At 43.7% G+C, this 14,465-nt stretch overlaps 1 protein-coding gene across 8 annotated transcripts in view; it reads left to right on the forward strand.

The window, feature by feature from the left end:
• CPM (carboxypeptidase M) overlaps nt 1-14,465 on the forward strand; it is an 83,401-nt gene that overhangs the window by 53,928 nt on the left and 15,008 nt on the right. For 7 of the 8 annotated variants that reach the window (XM_058742069.1, XM_058742067.1, XM_058742068.1 and 4 more), the window contains 3 exons: nt 8,725-8,897; nt 10,732-10,916; nt 11,619-11,789. In XM_058742069.1, coding sequence (XP_058598052.1) covers nt 8,725-8,897; nt 10,732-10,916; nt 11,619-11,789 — 529 coding nt within the window. Of the gene's footprint in view, nt 1-6,366; nt 6,566-8,724; nt 8,898-10,731; nt 10,917-11,618; nt 11,790-14,465 lie in introns of all 8 variants that reach the window. The other variant, XM_058742073.1, reaches the window with a different exon arrangement.

The following is a 14,465-nucleotide window of genomic DNA, read 5'->3' on the forward strand; positions in this document are numbered from 1 at the left end:
GTTAATACTAGCTACCCTTTCAGGTCAATAAGAGTTTGTCCTGTCTTTAGCATATACCCCACTTTCTAGTTTCTCAAAATGTCCCCCAGATTGTCCTAAGCAGGATCCTGTCCAGGCTCAAGCATCACCTTTGGTCGGTATATCCCTTGAATCTCTTTTATTCTAGCATTTAAAGGATCTTTTCATTTCTAGACTTAATAAAGAGACCCCACCAATTATCTGTCCTGCAGAATATTCCACATTCTGGATTGTTTGCTTCCTTTCTTGTTATCCAACTTGTGCCTCTAGTCCCTCTGTTTCCTTTCAACTGGAAGCTAAATTTAAAGGTTTGCTGTATTTAGGTGAAACTGTTTGGCTAATATACATTTTAGGAATTGTGAAAATGGGCTAATTTGGTGCTGAGGGTTTGCAAAAAAGCAGACTTTGGTAGAAAAGAACTTAAAACGGCCCCTTTGCAGTCAAATATTATTATAAAAGAAGTGATGTTAAACCTATACTTGTATAATAGTTTTCTTGTCTTCAGTCACCCTGCTGTTGGCTCACATCCTTCCGATGACACTGGCTCACGGTGCCATGTTGATCAGACTGGCAAGTTTCCTTCTGCACAGTGCTTTACGGGCAAATAATAATAATAGCTAACATTAACGAGCATGGGCCACACTAAGTGCTTTGAGCGTTTCTGCAGCAGGCATATTGCTTAGTCCCGGTTACCCAGGAGGGAACCAGGTTTGTGCCGGTCATACGCTGTCCAAATCCAAGCCTGAGCACCGAGCCTTACCCAGCTATGGATCTGCCTCCTTCACTCTCTCTGCTGCCTTCTACGTGTTCCATTTTTATTGTTTTCATTTTTATGTATAGATCTGTGATCTGTCACAAATTAATTTTGTTTGGATGGTTACCTGGTTGTTGCAGTGCCATTCAATGAGAAGATTGGGCCTCGTTCATCATGTAGAAGGTGGTGAGCTCTTAGAGTAATCCTGGAATAAATCCAGGTCCTCTCTCTGTCCCTTTCTTTTTTCTACTCCCTGCTTTCCCCTCCTTGATTCCCGTGGAATCACACGGGGTAGCTAACAGAGAGCCCTTTGATCAGCCTTTGTCACACTTGCCTGTGACGAACCTTTGTCACCTGATGTTCGTGCTCTTTTCAGCACAACACCGGAGAAGTGTTTCTGGTTTCTACCTCTCTCATTTTAATAAGACTAGCAGGTGTCTTCTAGTTCATCCGGGCACTCCGTTTGCACGCACGCTGACCTGTTGCATTATAGAAGCCCCAATTCTAGTTTTGATTTATGCAGGCTCTGAATCGGCCATGCAGACACATCTGAGGTCTAGTGTTTCCCACTGGAAGGGATGATGCCGGAACACACTGAGTGGGCTCCCTACCGTTCCCTTCCTCCACAAATATTGACATTTGAGAATGGGATCTCCGTCCCCCTTGCCCTTCCCCTTCCCCTTCCCCTCTCTCTGCTGTTAACTGGCTTTGTAATGAACTATAACCAATCATCTACAGTCAGAGTTCTACTGAAAACTGGGACCATGCCCTGAAACTGGGACCGTCTCATACCTTCAGCCTACAGGTGGGCACAGAAGAGAAGCCTAAGAAAGTCACTCTCCGTGTTCCTTCCTCAAGGCCTCCTCACACTGTTTTGCACCTGTCTGCTAGCCCATGGTTTTTAAACTTCATAGAAAAAAAAAAATCTTGGGTAATCTCTACATTGTTAAGACATCTCTGATTCTTCTCTAATGGAAGTATTGAAGTTTGACATGACTATGTACTGAGAAAGTTGAGTGCCAGTGGTTTTAAGCTAATCCAGTAAATAGGCAAAGTACAGGTCATGGGCTGGGTTCACAAGGTTCCTTGACCTCAGGGCCCATGGTCTTAAGTAGTATGGGGGGTAGGTATTCATTATGTTCTTGTTATGCTTAACCGAATCGCCAATTTGGATTCTTTTTTCCCCCCCTCTAAGCTCCTACTTCTTAAACATCAGTGAATTATTGTTTACTGTGATGGGTTATTAGGGTATAGACTTTTGAAATAGCCACATCACACTTAGAATTTCACGTTTGTGTGGCATTACCTTATAGTTTATTGTATTCTAGATATATAAATTGAAAGCAAAAACACTCCCTGGATAACAATGACCATATTTTTCAACCTAAAAATAAAGGATAATGGATAAATGATTTTCACACACCTTGTAGGCATAGGAGACAGTTTATGAGAGGCCCCTGGGTGGCTCTCAGTCAGTCAAGCGTCCAGCATTGGCTCAGGTCATGATCTCAGTTTGTGAGTTTAGCCCCACGTGGGGCTCTGTGCTGCCAGCTCAGAGCCTGGAGCCTGCTTCAGATTCTGTGGCCCCCCCCCGCTTGTGCTTGCTCAGGCTCTCTCGCTCGCGCACGCCTGCACTCTCTCTCAAAAATAAGTAAATGTAACAAAAAAAAAAACTTAATAAAAAAATAAAGAGTTTATGGGATGTAGTTTGTATCCCTAGATATTTGTATTTAGGAGGTATTTTAACGGTTTATATGAACACTAAGACATAATATCTGAATTTTGCATGTGCTGGAAAATCTGGAATGTGTAGCCAACGTGCAGTACAGGTTCCAAATATACTAAAACAAACAAAAAAATTAAAGCTTGTCCTTCCAGATGCCATTGGCCAAGCTCTTTTTTCCACCATTATCCCAAATGCTAGCAAGATGTTCTTAGTTAATGCAGCGTGGTTTTGGATCATTAATTTTTTCTTTTTGGGGTTAGACAAAATTAATCTTTACTGCAGGTGAAGTGTCTAATTCCTTTTAAGCATGTATTAAATTTGTCCTGTAATTATCTTTTTTCTCTTCATCTCTACTTTTGGTGAGGCTGGACTAGGGTGACCAGTTATTCAGAGTCCTTGGCATGATCAGAATTGTTAGCCCTCCCCTCTGTAAAAGTCATTCAGTATTGACAACTGTTCAGGGACACTTGGGTAGCTGAGTCGGTTAAGCAACCAACTCTTGATCTCGGCTCAGGTCATGATCTAGGGTTTGAGCCTTGCATTGGGCTTCATGCTGACAGTGCAGAGGCTGCTTGAGATTTTCTTTCTCTCTCTCTCTCTCTCTCTCTCTCTCTCTCTAACATGTTACTTATATTGCAGACTCTTCCAAAAATTTTCTCTACTGTTAAGAAACATTCTTTAAAGAGCTAGAACACTCATTTTTATCTATCTAGCAAATTCCACCTTGACTGTAAGCTGAAACTGATGGAGAATTTGTTTTTTGCTTTCTGGGTTATTACCCTTTTAACTGGCAGATCAGTGAGTTTCCAGAAGCTGGTGCGTTCATCCAGTCTTTCAGTCTCTTAATGAGGGATTCTCATACAAAGTCTACACCCACAGAAAGGAAGTGAGCATACTAACTGAAAAGCTGATTAAGTTAATAGAGATTGTTTTGACCATGTTCTTTTTTAAAATTTGGACTCCTAAGGTTTCATATTCAAAGACTTAATTTTAAAGAAGGGAGGTTTGGGGCGCCTGGGTGGTTCAGTCGGTTAAGCGTCCGACTTCGGCTCAGGTCATGATCTCGCAGTCAGTGAGTTCGAGCCCCGCGTCCGGCTCTGTGCTGACAGCTCAGAGCCTGGAGCCTGTTTCAGATTCTGTGTCTCCCTCTCTCTCTGACCCTCCCCCATTCATGCTCTGTCTCTCTCTGTCTCAAAAATAAATAAACGTTAAAACAAAATTTAAAGAAGGGAGGTTTTGGGGCGCCTGGGTGGCGCAGTCAGTTAAGCGTCCGACTTCAGCCAGGTCACGATCTCACGGTCCGTGAGTTCGAGCCCCGCGTCAGGCTCTGGGCTGATGGTTCGGAGCCTGGGGCCTGTTTCCGATTCTGTGTCTCCCTCTCTCTCTGCCCCTCCCCCATTCATGCTCTGTCTCTCTCTGTCCCAAAAATAAAAATAAAAAAATGTTAAAAAAATAAAAAAAATAAAGAAGGGAGGTTTTGCATGAAACACGAATGAGTGCTTGAAACATTTACATTAAAATTGGGAAGAATTAATTTGAATAATATTTGCCATATATCTGCTGTTACAAAGGCAACAAAATATAGCCCAACAGAAAAAGAGAACTTTAACTCCCTGAAATTTTGTCTGTTTTACCTCAACATTTTAAAATTTTTATTTATTTTTTAAACACATCTTTTTTTTTTTTTTTTTAATGTTTGTTTATTTTTGAGAGACAGAACATGAGCAGGGGAGGGGCAGAGAGAAAGGGAGACACAGAATTCAAAGCACGGTCCAGGCTCTGAGGTGTCAGCACAGAGCCCGACACGAGGCTCGAACCCACTAACTGTGAGATCATGACCTGAGCCAAAGTTGGACGCTCACGACTTCAGCCAGGTCACGATCTTGCGGTCCGTGACTTCGAGCCCCGCGTCAGGCTCTGGGCTGATAGCTCGGAGCCTGGAGCCTGTTTCCGATTCTGTGTCTCCCTCTCTCTCTCTCTGCCCCTCCCCCGTTCATGCTCTGTCTCTCTCTGTCCCAAAAAAAAAAATAAAAAATAAAAAAAATAAAACAAAGTTGGACGCTCAACTGACTGAGCCACAGGTGCCTTCCTCAGCAATTTTTAAATTAACTCTTGGGGCGCCTGGGTGGCGCAGTCGGTTAAGCGTCCGACTTCAGCCAGGTCACGATCTCGCGGTCCGTGAGTTCGAGCCCTGCGTCAGGCTCTGGGCTGATGGCTCAGAGCCTGGAGCCTGTTTCCGATTCTGTGTCTCCCTCTCTCTCTGCCCCTCCCCCGTTCATGCTCTGTCTCTCTCTGTCCCAAAAATAAATTAAAAACGTTGAAAAAAAAAATTTAAATTAACTCTTACTTGGTCCTTTACTGTATCTCCAAGATTTTTATTTATCCTCTGCAGTTAAGGACTTGCGATTTGTTTTGGAATGTGGAGACAAACAGAAGATACTTTGGCTTTACATTTATTTACTTGAAAGAATCATGATTTTATTGTTTTTGTAAAAAATAATATAGGTTTTCTTTAAAAAGTGATGCTGGAAAAATAAAAGGAATAAAAATCATTCAGAAGTAATCATTAATATGTGTCAGACATTAGAGATCTATGGATTTCTGTAGTAAGAGAATGAGAAGGTTTAAAGGATATAAAATAAAATGTGTCATTTTCTATGTTACCCTTTAAGAAGTAGGAGATTTCATTTTACTTGAACAGAATAAAACTGAAGTGAAACTAAAATAATTGGTGAACTTGATAAATATTTTCTCAAAACAAGAAATTATAGAGAACAAACTGATGGTTACCAGAGGGGAGGTGGGCAGGGGATATGCTAGGTGGGTGATGGGCATTAAGGAGGGCACATGTTGTGATAAGCACTGGGTGTTGTCTGTAAGTGATAAATCACTGAAATCTCCAGAAGCCAATTTTACCATATTTGTTAAATAACTAGCATTTAAATTAAAACTTGAAATTATATAATTTTTAGCTCTTGATAGTATCTTACGACCCACTACCATAAAAACTTCCTCTCTCGTCTCCTCTTCCCTAGCCCCCACCCTCTGTTAATTATAAACCTTAACTTTTACATTCTGTTCTGTACCTGTTCTCCCACAGTTGCTCAGTCTAGTTCCATAACTTAATCATAGCTTCTTTACTCTTTGTTTTCATTTGCTTTAGGTTGGATGGATGTCTTTGCCAGCTCATGTCTTGAGTTTTGTCACGCTTGAGAATGTACAGTTGAGATAGTTGAGGGAAAGTCACAGCTTGAACCACATGAGGATTCTGATATGGCTCCCCCTGTACTTGGGACTCAGATGGGCCTTGGGTTCTTCCTGATTCATCCCTCTAACTGAACCATCCAACAGCCCCAGCCAATGTTTAGAAATTTCAGGAGCTACAAGTGATTCCTGGTCACTTCCTCCTCCGTCTCCTTAACCTTCTCCTCTTCCCCAACCCATTGGCTGAATGTTCCTTAAATCACCACACTTTCCACATGTAAAGCAACTTTTCACAAATAAGAGTCACCAGCCCCTCCTCCGCTGGCTTTGGGTAGCTGGGGAAGTAGCTCATAGAGGTTGCTTCCAGAAGTGCTCAAGCTTCCAAAACAGAGAGTTGGAAACCTAGTGTATGGCTCACTTGACTGTTTTGGTTATTAGTTCGTAAGGACTTTTTTAAGATGAGAATTTTGACTGTAAAAACAAAATTCAAGGTAGCAGAAGAAGATAGAAATAAGTAGGAAAAAATGAAGTCAGAATTGAATATATTTCCACTCTGAAATTCATGGCTATCTATGAATATGTAATTCACATATCCCACATTTTCTTAGTCCCCATTTCAATTCTGTGTTCGTTAGGATAAAAATATGATTTCTTTGCTTGCCAGTGAGGGGAACAAAGTTGAGAAATTACCATTCGAGGATTGCTCATCCTTTGTCACAACGGTGAATCGATACAGTGGAGTTGTAATCGGAAACTCTTCCCGCTCGCTGCCTGCATTAATGCGTCTACAGCACTGTGCTTATTTAATCACCTGCTGCCCCGCTTCCCCATTGACTAACCCCTCAACAGCAATCTGATCTTAGGTAAGAGGCAAACATTCCTTACTCAGAAGTAGATTCATTGAACCCAGGAATAGAGAGGCAAATTGATGTAGCCTCATCAAATCTTTCTATAATAAGGTTGAAGTGTAAATTACTTTTTTTTTTTTTTTAAATATGGTAAATTTTCACCACTGGGGATTATAAAGCAAGATCTCTCTCTCATAGGTCTTTGGTTTCCTGATCACTGGTGATACATAATTTTAGGTGGATATGACCATTTTTATTTTCACTGTCCTGCATTTGTTTGTTTGTTTGTTTGTTTGTTTGTTTGTTTATGAGAGTGCGCTTGTGCACACATGCCAGTTAAGAGCTGAGGGAGAGAGAGGGAGAATCTTAAATAGCCTTCATACTCAGAACCCAACGCGGGGTTCTATCCCATGACCCTAGGATCATGACATGAGCTGAAATCAAGAGTCGGCCGCTCAACCGACTGAGCCACCTGGATGACCCAGTCCTACTTTTTAAAAAATGTACATTAGAAACATATCTAGCAAAATCTATAAAGAACTCACCTAACTCCACACCCAAAAAACAATCCAGTGAACAAATGGGCAGAAAACATGAATAGACACTTCTCTAAAGAAGACATCCAGATGGCCAACAGGCACATGAAAAGATGCTCAATGTCACTCCTCCTCAGGGAAATACAAATCAAAACCACACTGAGATACCACCTCACGCCAGTCAGAGTGGCTAAAATGGACAAATGAGACTAGATGCTGGAGAGGCTGTGGAGAAACAGGAACCCTCTTGCACTGTTGGTGGGAATGCAAACTGGTGCAGCCGCTCTGGAAAACAGTGTGGAGCTTCCTCAAAAAATTAAAAATCGATCTACCCTATGACCCAGCAATAGCACTGCTAGGAATTGACCCAAGGGATACAGGAGTACTGATGCATAGGGGCACTTGTACCCCAATGTTTATAGCAGCACTCTCAACAATAGCCAAATTATGGAAAGAGCCTAAATGTCCATCAACTGATGAATGGATAAAGAAATTGTGGTTTATATACACATTGGAATACTATTTGGCAATGAGAAAGAATGAAATATGGCCTTTTGTAGCAATGTGGATGGAACTGGAGAGTGTTAGGCTAAGTGAAATAAGTCCTACAGAGAAAGACAGTTACCATATGTTTTCACTCTTATGTGGATCCTGAGAAACTTAACAGAAGACCATGGGGGAAGGGAAGGGGGGAAAAAGTTACAGAGAGGGAAGGAGGCAAACCATAAAAGACTCTTAAGTACTGAGAACAAATGAGGGTTGATGGGGAGTGGGAGGGAGGGGAAAGTGGGTGATGAGTATTGAGAAGGGCACCTGTTGGGATAAGCACTGGGTGTTGTATGGAAACCAATTTGACAATAAATTTCATATTAAAAAAAAACATATCTAGCAAAATGACACAAAGGTTTTCATTTTTCATGTAAGTGAAGAGTGAGCCAATTTAAAGAAAATATAAACTAAGCAGTAGTGTAGATAATGTGCAGATAGGGCAAAACATTGTGAGGATGATGTGCAGACGACTGAAGTTTCAGAAATGTGAGAACGTGGCAATCAGACGTACACAGATATGGCAAAAATTGCACAAAGGTGCAATAGGGGAATATTAAAATCGAAACCTATGTAAATTGTGCTGATTCCAAACTTGGATTTTCCCCTATTAAAATCTGCATACATCTAATGCAGTGGTTCTCAGTCCGTCATCCACTGAGACAGGCATGGCAGCCTCTGGCCGCAGTGTGCATTCTCATGGAGACACACGCTCCCTCGCCCTCTCTGAACCACCTCTGCTCCACCACTCCAGAAGGTATTCTGGAAGGCAAACAAATTGGAAACATAATAAGAATCACTTATTCTACCTAATTCATTTTTTAAAAAGCAAGTTATTTATAGATGGGTACTTTTTTTAAAAAAAATTAACTTTTTTTTTTTTTTTAATTTTTGCTAACAAATAATTTTCAGCACACCAGTGACTGATTGCCACTTGCCAGAGTATCCGTATGTTTGAGAAACAGTGATCTCACAACTGGTTTGGGTTTCAAATACCAAACTTATCTAGTAGAAGCCCTTGATGGGGAATTTGCGCTTTGGAGACTGTTTTTCTTTCTGACCTAGTAATGTCCCATTTTCTCTATAACACAGACTGTTGGGCGGGAGCTGCTGCTCCATTTAATTGAACATCTCGTAACCAATGATGGAAAAGATGTTGAAATCACAAATTTAATCAACAGTACCCGGATACACTTGATGCCTTCAATGAACCCAGATGGATTTGAAGCTGTCGTAAAGCCTGACTGTTTCTACAGTAACGGAAGGTAAGGATGGGCTAGTCTATTTAAAACAAAACAACCACGGGGCACCTGGGTGGCTTAGTTGGTTAAGTGTCCGACTCTAGATTTCGGCTTAGGTCATGATCTCGTGGTTCATGGGTTTGAGCCCATCATCAGGCTCCAGGCTGGCAATGTGGAGCCTGTTGGGATCCTCTCTCCCTCTCTCTGCCCTTCCCTAGCTCGCTTGCTAGAGTGTGCGCACTCTCTCTCTCTCTCAGTAAAGAAACAAACTTTTAAAATAAAAAATAAAACAAGGCCCTCATCAGATAGTAGCCCAAGGCCTTGTTAGTGAACCAGCTCATAGCATGTGTCGTGTCATTGCCATGTTGAAAACTCTTCAGGCTGCCACAGCTTTGAGAATGAAAAGGGATGTCCTGAAGAAGGCTGCTTTACTCCTGTGGCCACCCTACTGCTCACCCCGCTCCAGCTGCTCAGAGTCCCCTCTGTCCCCAGGAATGAGCTGGCTCTTTCTCGCCTCAGGCAGTGGGCACACCTCATTTCCCGCTCCTTACCCCTCACACTGCTAATCAATGTTTCCTCAAAGACTCCCTCCCTAACCTATCCTGTATTAGGTCCTCGGTTCATATCACCTGCCACTTTACCTTCATAGCACAAATTTTAAGGTCTGATTTCTTTTTTTTATTTTTTTAAAAGTTTGTTTATTTTTGAGAGAGAGAGAGACAGAATGCAAATGGGGAGGGACAGAGCGAGAGAGGGAGAGACAGAATCCGAGGCAGGCTCCAGGCTCTGAGCTGTTAGCATAGAGCCGAATGCTGGGCTGGAACCCACATACCATGAGATCATGACCTGAGCCGACGTTGGTCGCCCAACGGACTGAGCCACCCAAGTACCCCTAAGGTCTAATTTCTCTTTGAATGTCTGTCTCCTCACAAATCTATAAGCTACCCGGGGGCAGGAATCCTGTCGCCTGTGTTCCTCACTATTAAATCCCCAGGGCCTAGCTAGGCCTTCAGTAATTACCAGTTGGTTTATTAAGCCAGTACAAGAACTAACCAAAAAAGAAGAGGGAGTCTTGTAGTAGTTCTCATTTAAACAGTTTATTTTGTTGAACTCTGTCTCAGGAAGTTTGGAATTTCTCAGATGTCTAGTATACATTTATATTTGTGCAAACATTTGTTTGCTTTTACCAAAAATAAAATCTCACCACTTGATTGCACTCAACTTTAAGGTTTTCTAGCATATTTAAACATGGCCGGTCCACTTTCCAGAAATATATTTGTGTAAAGTAGTATGTTCCTGTCGTTTCTGTTATCAATTGCTATGTAACGAAACCCTCCCCAAATTTAGTGACTTAAACCTTTTTTATTTACCCTCAATTGTAGAAGTTAGGAATTTGGACAAGATAGAGCAAGGCTGGCCAATCTCTGCACCATGTGTCTGGAGCTTCAGCCACCATGTGGCTGAGACAGCTGGACTGGGACATGTGTAGAGTCTCAATTCTGGCTGTCACCTGGGTTTCTCATTTCTCCACGTGGACTCTTCACATGGCTAATGTCGGAGTCTCAGGGTTCCCAAAGGGAGCGTTCCCAGAGCAAAACCCTAAAACACACACACTTATCAAACCTCTGCTCACATCACAATAGCTACCATCCCACTGGTGAGAGCAAGTCACACAGGAGGGGACCGCAGGTTATGTGAACGCCAGGTGTGGTTCATCGGGGGCCACCAAGACAACCATCCCCAGCCCTATAGTCGCATTTTGAAAAACAGCTGGTGCCCAGACAAAAGGTTTGCATGTGGCATGAGGCTACTTCCTCACATACCATCAACAAAACCTAAAATATTCTTTCTTTTAAAGGGAAAATAGTAACTACTATGACCTGAATAGAAACTTCCCGGATGCTTTTGAACTTAATAATGTATCGAGGCAGCCTGAAACTGCAGCTGTCATGGAGTGGCTGAAAACAGAGACGTTCGTCCTCTCTGCAAACCTCCACGGCGGCGCCCTGGTGGCGAGTTACCCGTTTGACAATGGTGTTCCAGGTAGGCAGACACGGCCCCAGCTCTGGCTTTCTGAGCCCAGAGTGGAGTTACTGCTCTGCGTCTGGAGGGGACAGATCTTCCTCGGCTTGCCTTCTCTGCCAGGGTAAAAGGGCCTCCGCGTCTCCCCTCTGGGCCGTCCTGCCCTCAGTTGATAAACTGTAGATGGGCGGTGTGGCTGAGCTGGTCCCCGACAGGATTATTTGAGATTCATCAGAAAAATAATAAAATTGGGTTAAAACACCCTACAAGAGGCAACATGACTGAAAGAACGTAAAATGAGAACTTGCCTTTCTTTGCTAATCATGAGCGATAATTGCCGACTCCTTTTAAAACTCTGTGGGATAAGGTATGTACCAGGGACTTAAAATAGTACAGTGGCTTTATTTACCCCCCCTGGTACGTAAGGAAAGTTTCCTGCCCTCCAGAAATTAGCAAGAGGGACTAAGAGGGTACTTACGAGCTGATGGAGGAGTCCTTTGAATATGGCTGTGGTGTATTTTGTGTGATGCTACTTTGCGCATATTCCCTAAAAACTAGGAGAAAGAGCAGAAGGGAGCGGAGCGTTCATGGCAGGGGGTGGGCTTCCCTCTAGTAAAGTAGAGCCTTCCTGTGTGACCGGACGGCACGTTTGCTGACGGGCGCTGCATGTTTCCACGTCCTCCAACACCAACCGAAAGGCCTTGGTTTGTTTTTCACACACAGCAACTGGGACGTTATACTCCCGTAGCATAACCCCTGATGACGATGTGTTTCAATACCTTGCACATACCTATGCTTCAAGAAATCCCACCATGAAGAAAGGAGATCAGTGTAAAACTAAGATGAACTTTCCTAATGGAATTACAAATGGCTACTCTTGGTATCCACTCAAAGGTGAGTTTCTCCACTAGCTTTCTCCTTATTGACTTCCTCCCCATGTGCCAGCTGGTTTTTGTGGACCCCAGCAGTTGTCAAAGTTTGTTAGGCACGGTGCGGTCCCTCCAGTTGCGTCTCTGTCAGCTAATGTCACAAAAGCAGTGGGGGGTGACTGACTGAGCGATGTTCAGATACTTGTTCAGCATTTACCTACTCTGAGCCAGAAACTGTGCAAAGAAAGATGGACAGAACACAGACCCTACCCTCAAGTTTAACAGGAAGAGCCACATGCAAATAAATAATTGTGGTGGCAGCGTATTAGAATAAAAAGGAGAGATTTAGAAAAGGTACAGTGTACCCCAGAGGTATACTGTAAAGCCAGGGTGCAGGAGGGAGTAGAGAAGACCTTGGAGAAATGTGATGCTTCTGCGGCATCTAACAAGGACAGCGGCTGATCCAGCTCATTATGGCCACGCACCAGTGGGATCCAGCTATTGCCAGATCTTCTGGTTTGTAAAATAAGCTGAACTTGTACGTGAAATATCTTGATCTTTTTTTTTTTTTTCAATATATGAAATTTATTGTCAAATTGGTTTCCAAACAACACCCAGTGCTCATCCCAAAAGGTGCCCTCCTCAATACCCATCACCCACCCTCCCCTCCTCCCACCCCCATCAACCCTCAGTTTGTTCTCTGTTTTTTTTTAAGTTTATTTATTTTTGAGACAGAGAGAGACAGAGCATGAACGGGGGAGGGGCAGAGAGAGAGGGAGACACAGAACCAGAAGCAGGCTCCAGGCTCTGAGCCATCAGCCCAGAGCCTGACGCGGGGCTCAAACTCACAGACCGCGAGATCGTGACCTGAGCTGAAGTCGGACGCTTAACCGACTGAGCCACCCAGGCGCCCCTGTTCTCAGTTTTTAAGAGTCTCTTATGCTTTGGCTCTCTCCCACTCTAACCTCTTTTTTTCCCTTTCCCTCCCCCATGGGTTCCTGTTAAGTTTCTCAGGATCCACATAAGAGTGAAAACATATGGTATCTGTCTTTCTCTGTATGGCTTATTTCACTTAGCATCACACTCTCCAGTTCCATCCACGTTGCTACAAAGGGCCATATTTCGTTCTTTCTCATTGCCACGTAATACTCCATTGTGTATATAAACCACAATTTCTTTATCCATTCATCAGTTGATGGACATTTAGGTTCTTTCCATAATTTGGCTATTGTTGAGAGTGCTGCTATAAACATTGGGGTGCAAGTGCCCCTATGCATCAGTACTCCTGATCCTTGGGTAAATTCCTAGCAGTGCTATTGCTGGGTCATAGGGTAGGTCTATTTTTAATTTTCTGAGGAACCTCCACACTGTTTTCCAGAGTGGCTGCACCAGTTTGCATTCCCACCAACAGTGCAAGAGGGTTCCCGTTTTTCCAGAAATATCTTGATCTTAAAGCCATTTTGCACGCTAAACAAAAGTGATTTTCCAGCTGGGTATGGGGGGTTGAGGGCATGCTTCCACTTTTCTGTCCGTGGAACAGGAGGGCCAGGTGAGAGAGGGGAGGAGATTGCCTTGTGGGGGTCACAGGAGGGGGGAATATTCTTGTCAAAAGGAACAATGGGAGAAGAAGCTGAGGGGTGTAAGAGAACTCACACAAGTCAGGGGCCTGAGAGAACAGAGGGACCTAGGGCGGAAGAGCCAGGGGAGACCGGGGGCTGGAAGGGGATCTCGTTGCTCAGCGGAGAGGGCCCCGTTTGAGACCTACCTCTAGCAGGCCATAGGCCGTACTTGGGCGATAGGCCACACACAGACCGTCAGGTAGCCTTGCACAAGCTGGTACTTGTGTGTCTCTGCCAGCTTTCCAGGTGATGTGAATTAGCACAGACCACGACTGGAAGCTGCAGGGCCAGCGAGACAGCACTGCACCCCCACTCTCTGTTGGACAAGGCACAGCCCGCCCCGCCCCCCAAGCCTAGTCCCTGCTCAGCACTCCCCCAGGGAGGACAGGGCTCCCTCCCGCCCTGTCTGTCACCTTCCGGACACATCCAGGTGTGCTTGCGGGAGGTTAGCTAGGAACCTGGTGTCGCCGTTGGGAATTGTTTCGAGTGTCGCTGTGTGTCAGCTGTGTCTCCTGAGGGAAAATGCAGGCAGAGCCAGCTACGTTGAGGAGCTTAGAACACAGCATCCTGGCTCAGCCTGGAGGTTTTGTCCTCGGGGCCCGGCGTGCCTCATCCACAGGCTCACACGCTCTCCACAAGTAAGCATTCTCACCCCTGCGTGCTCTGTACACCTGTTTTGCCATTTAAATTCTTTCTGTCCGAGAGCCGTCCAGCCAAGGGCTTCTGTTTTATTATTCTCGTCCTTTTTTCTGTTTTCTATTTCTTGGTGAAAATGATCTCAGAGAGAAATACAAAACTTAGAAGGTGAGTAAAGGATCTAGAAAGGACATAGAAATTCTTCCTGCTAGAATCTAGATCTACGTAGATATTAATCTAGATAATATTTTGATGTATTTTGACTATTAGTATGAGTTTTTTTTTCTAATTCAGTACTTCCGAAATACCCTGATGGAATTGAGAATGTATTTTATAGGCAGATTATCAAGTACAACAAGTTGAAATCTGGCCGAAAGTCCTTCCTTCAAAGTTACCGTATTTCAAAATCCAAGATGCCACTGGTTGGAAAATACACGGTACCACCA

This window comes from Neofelis nebulosa, chromosome 8 (genome assembly GCF_028018385.1).
Source record: "Neofelis nebulosa isolate mNeoNeb1 chromosome 8, mNeoNeb1.pri, whole genome shotgun sequence".
NCBI lineage: Eukaryota > Metazoa > Chordata > Mammalia > Carnivora > Felidae > Neofelis > Neofelis nebulosa.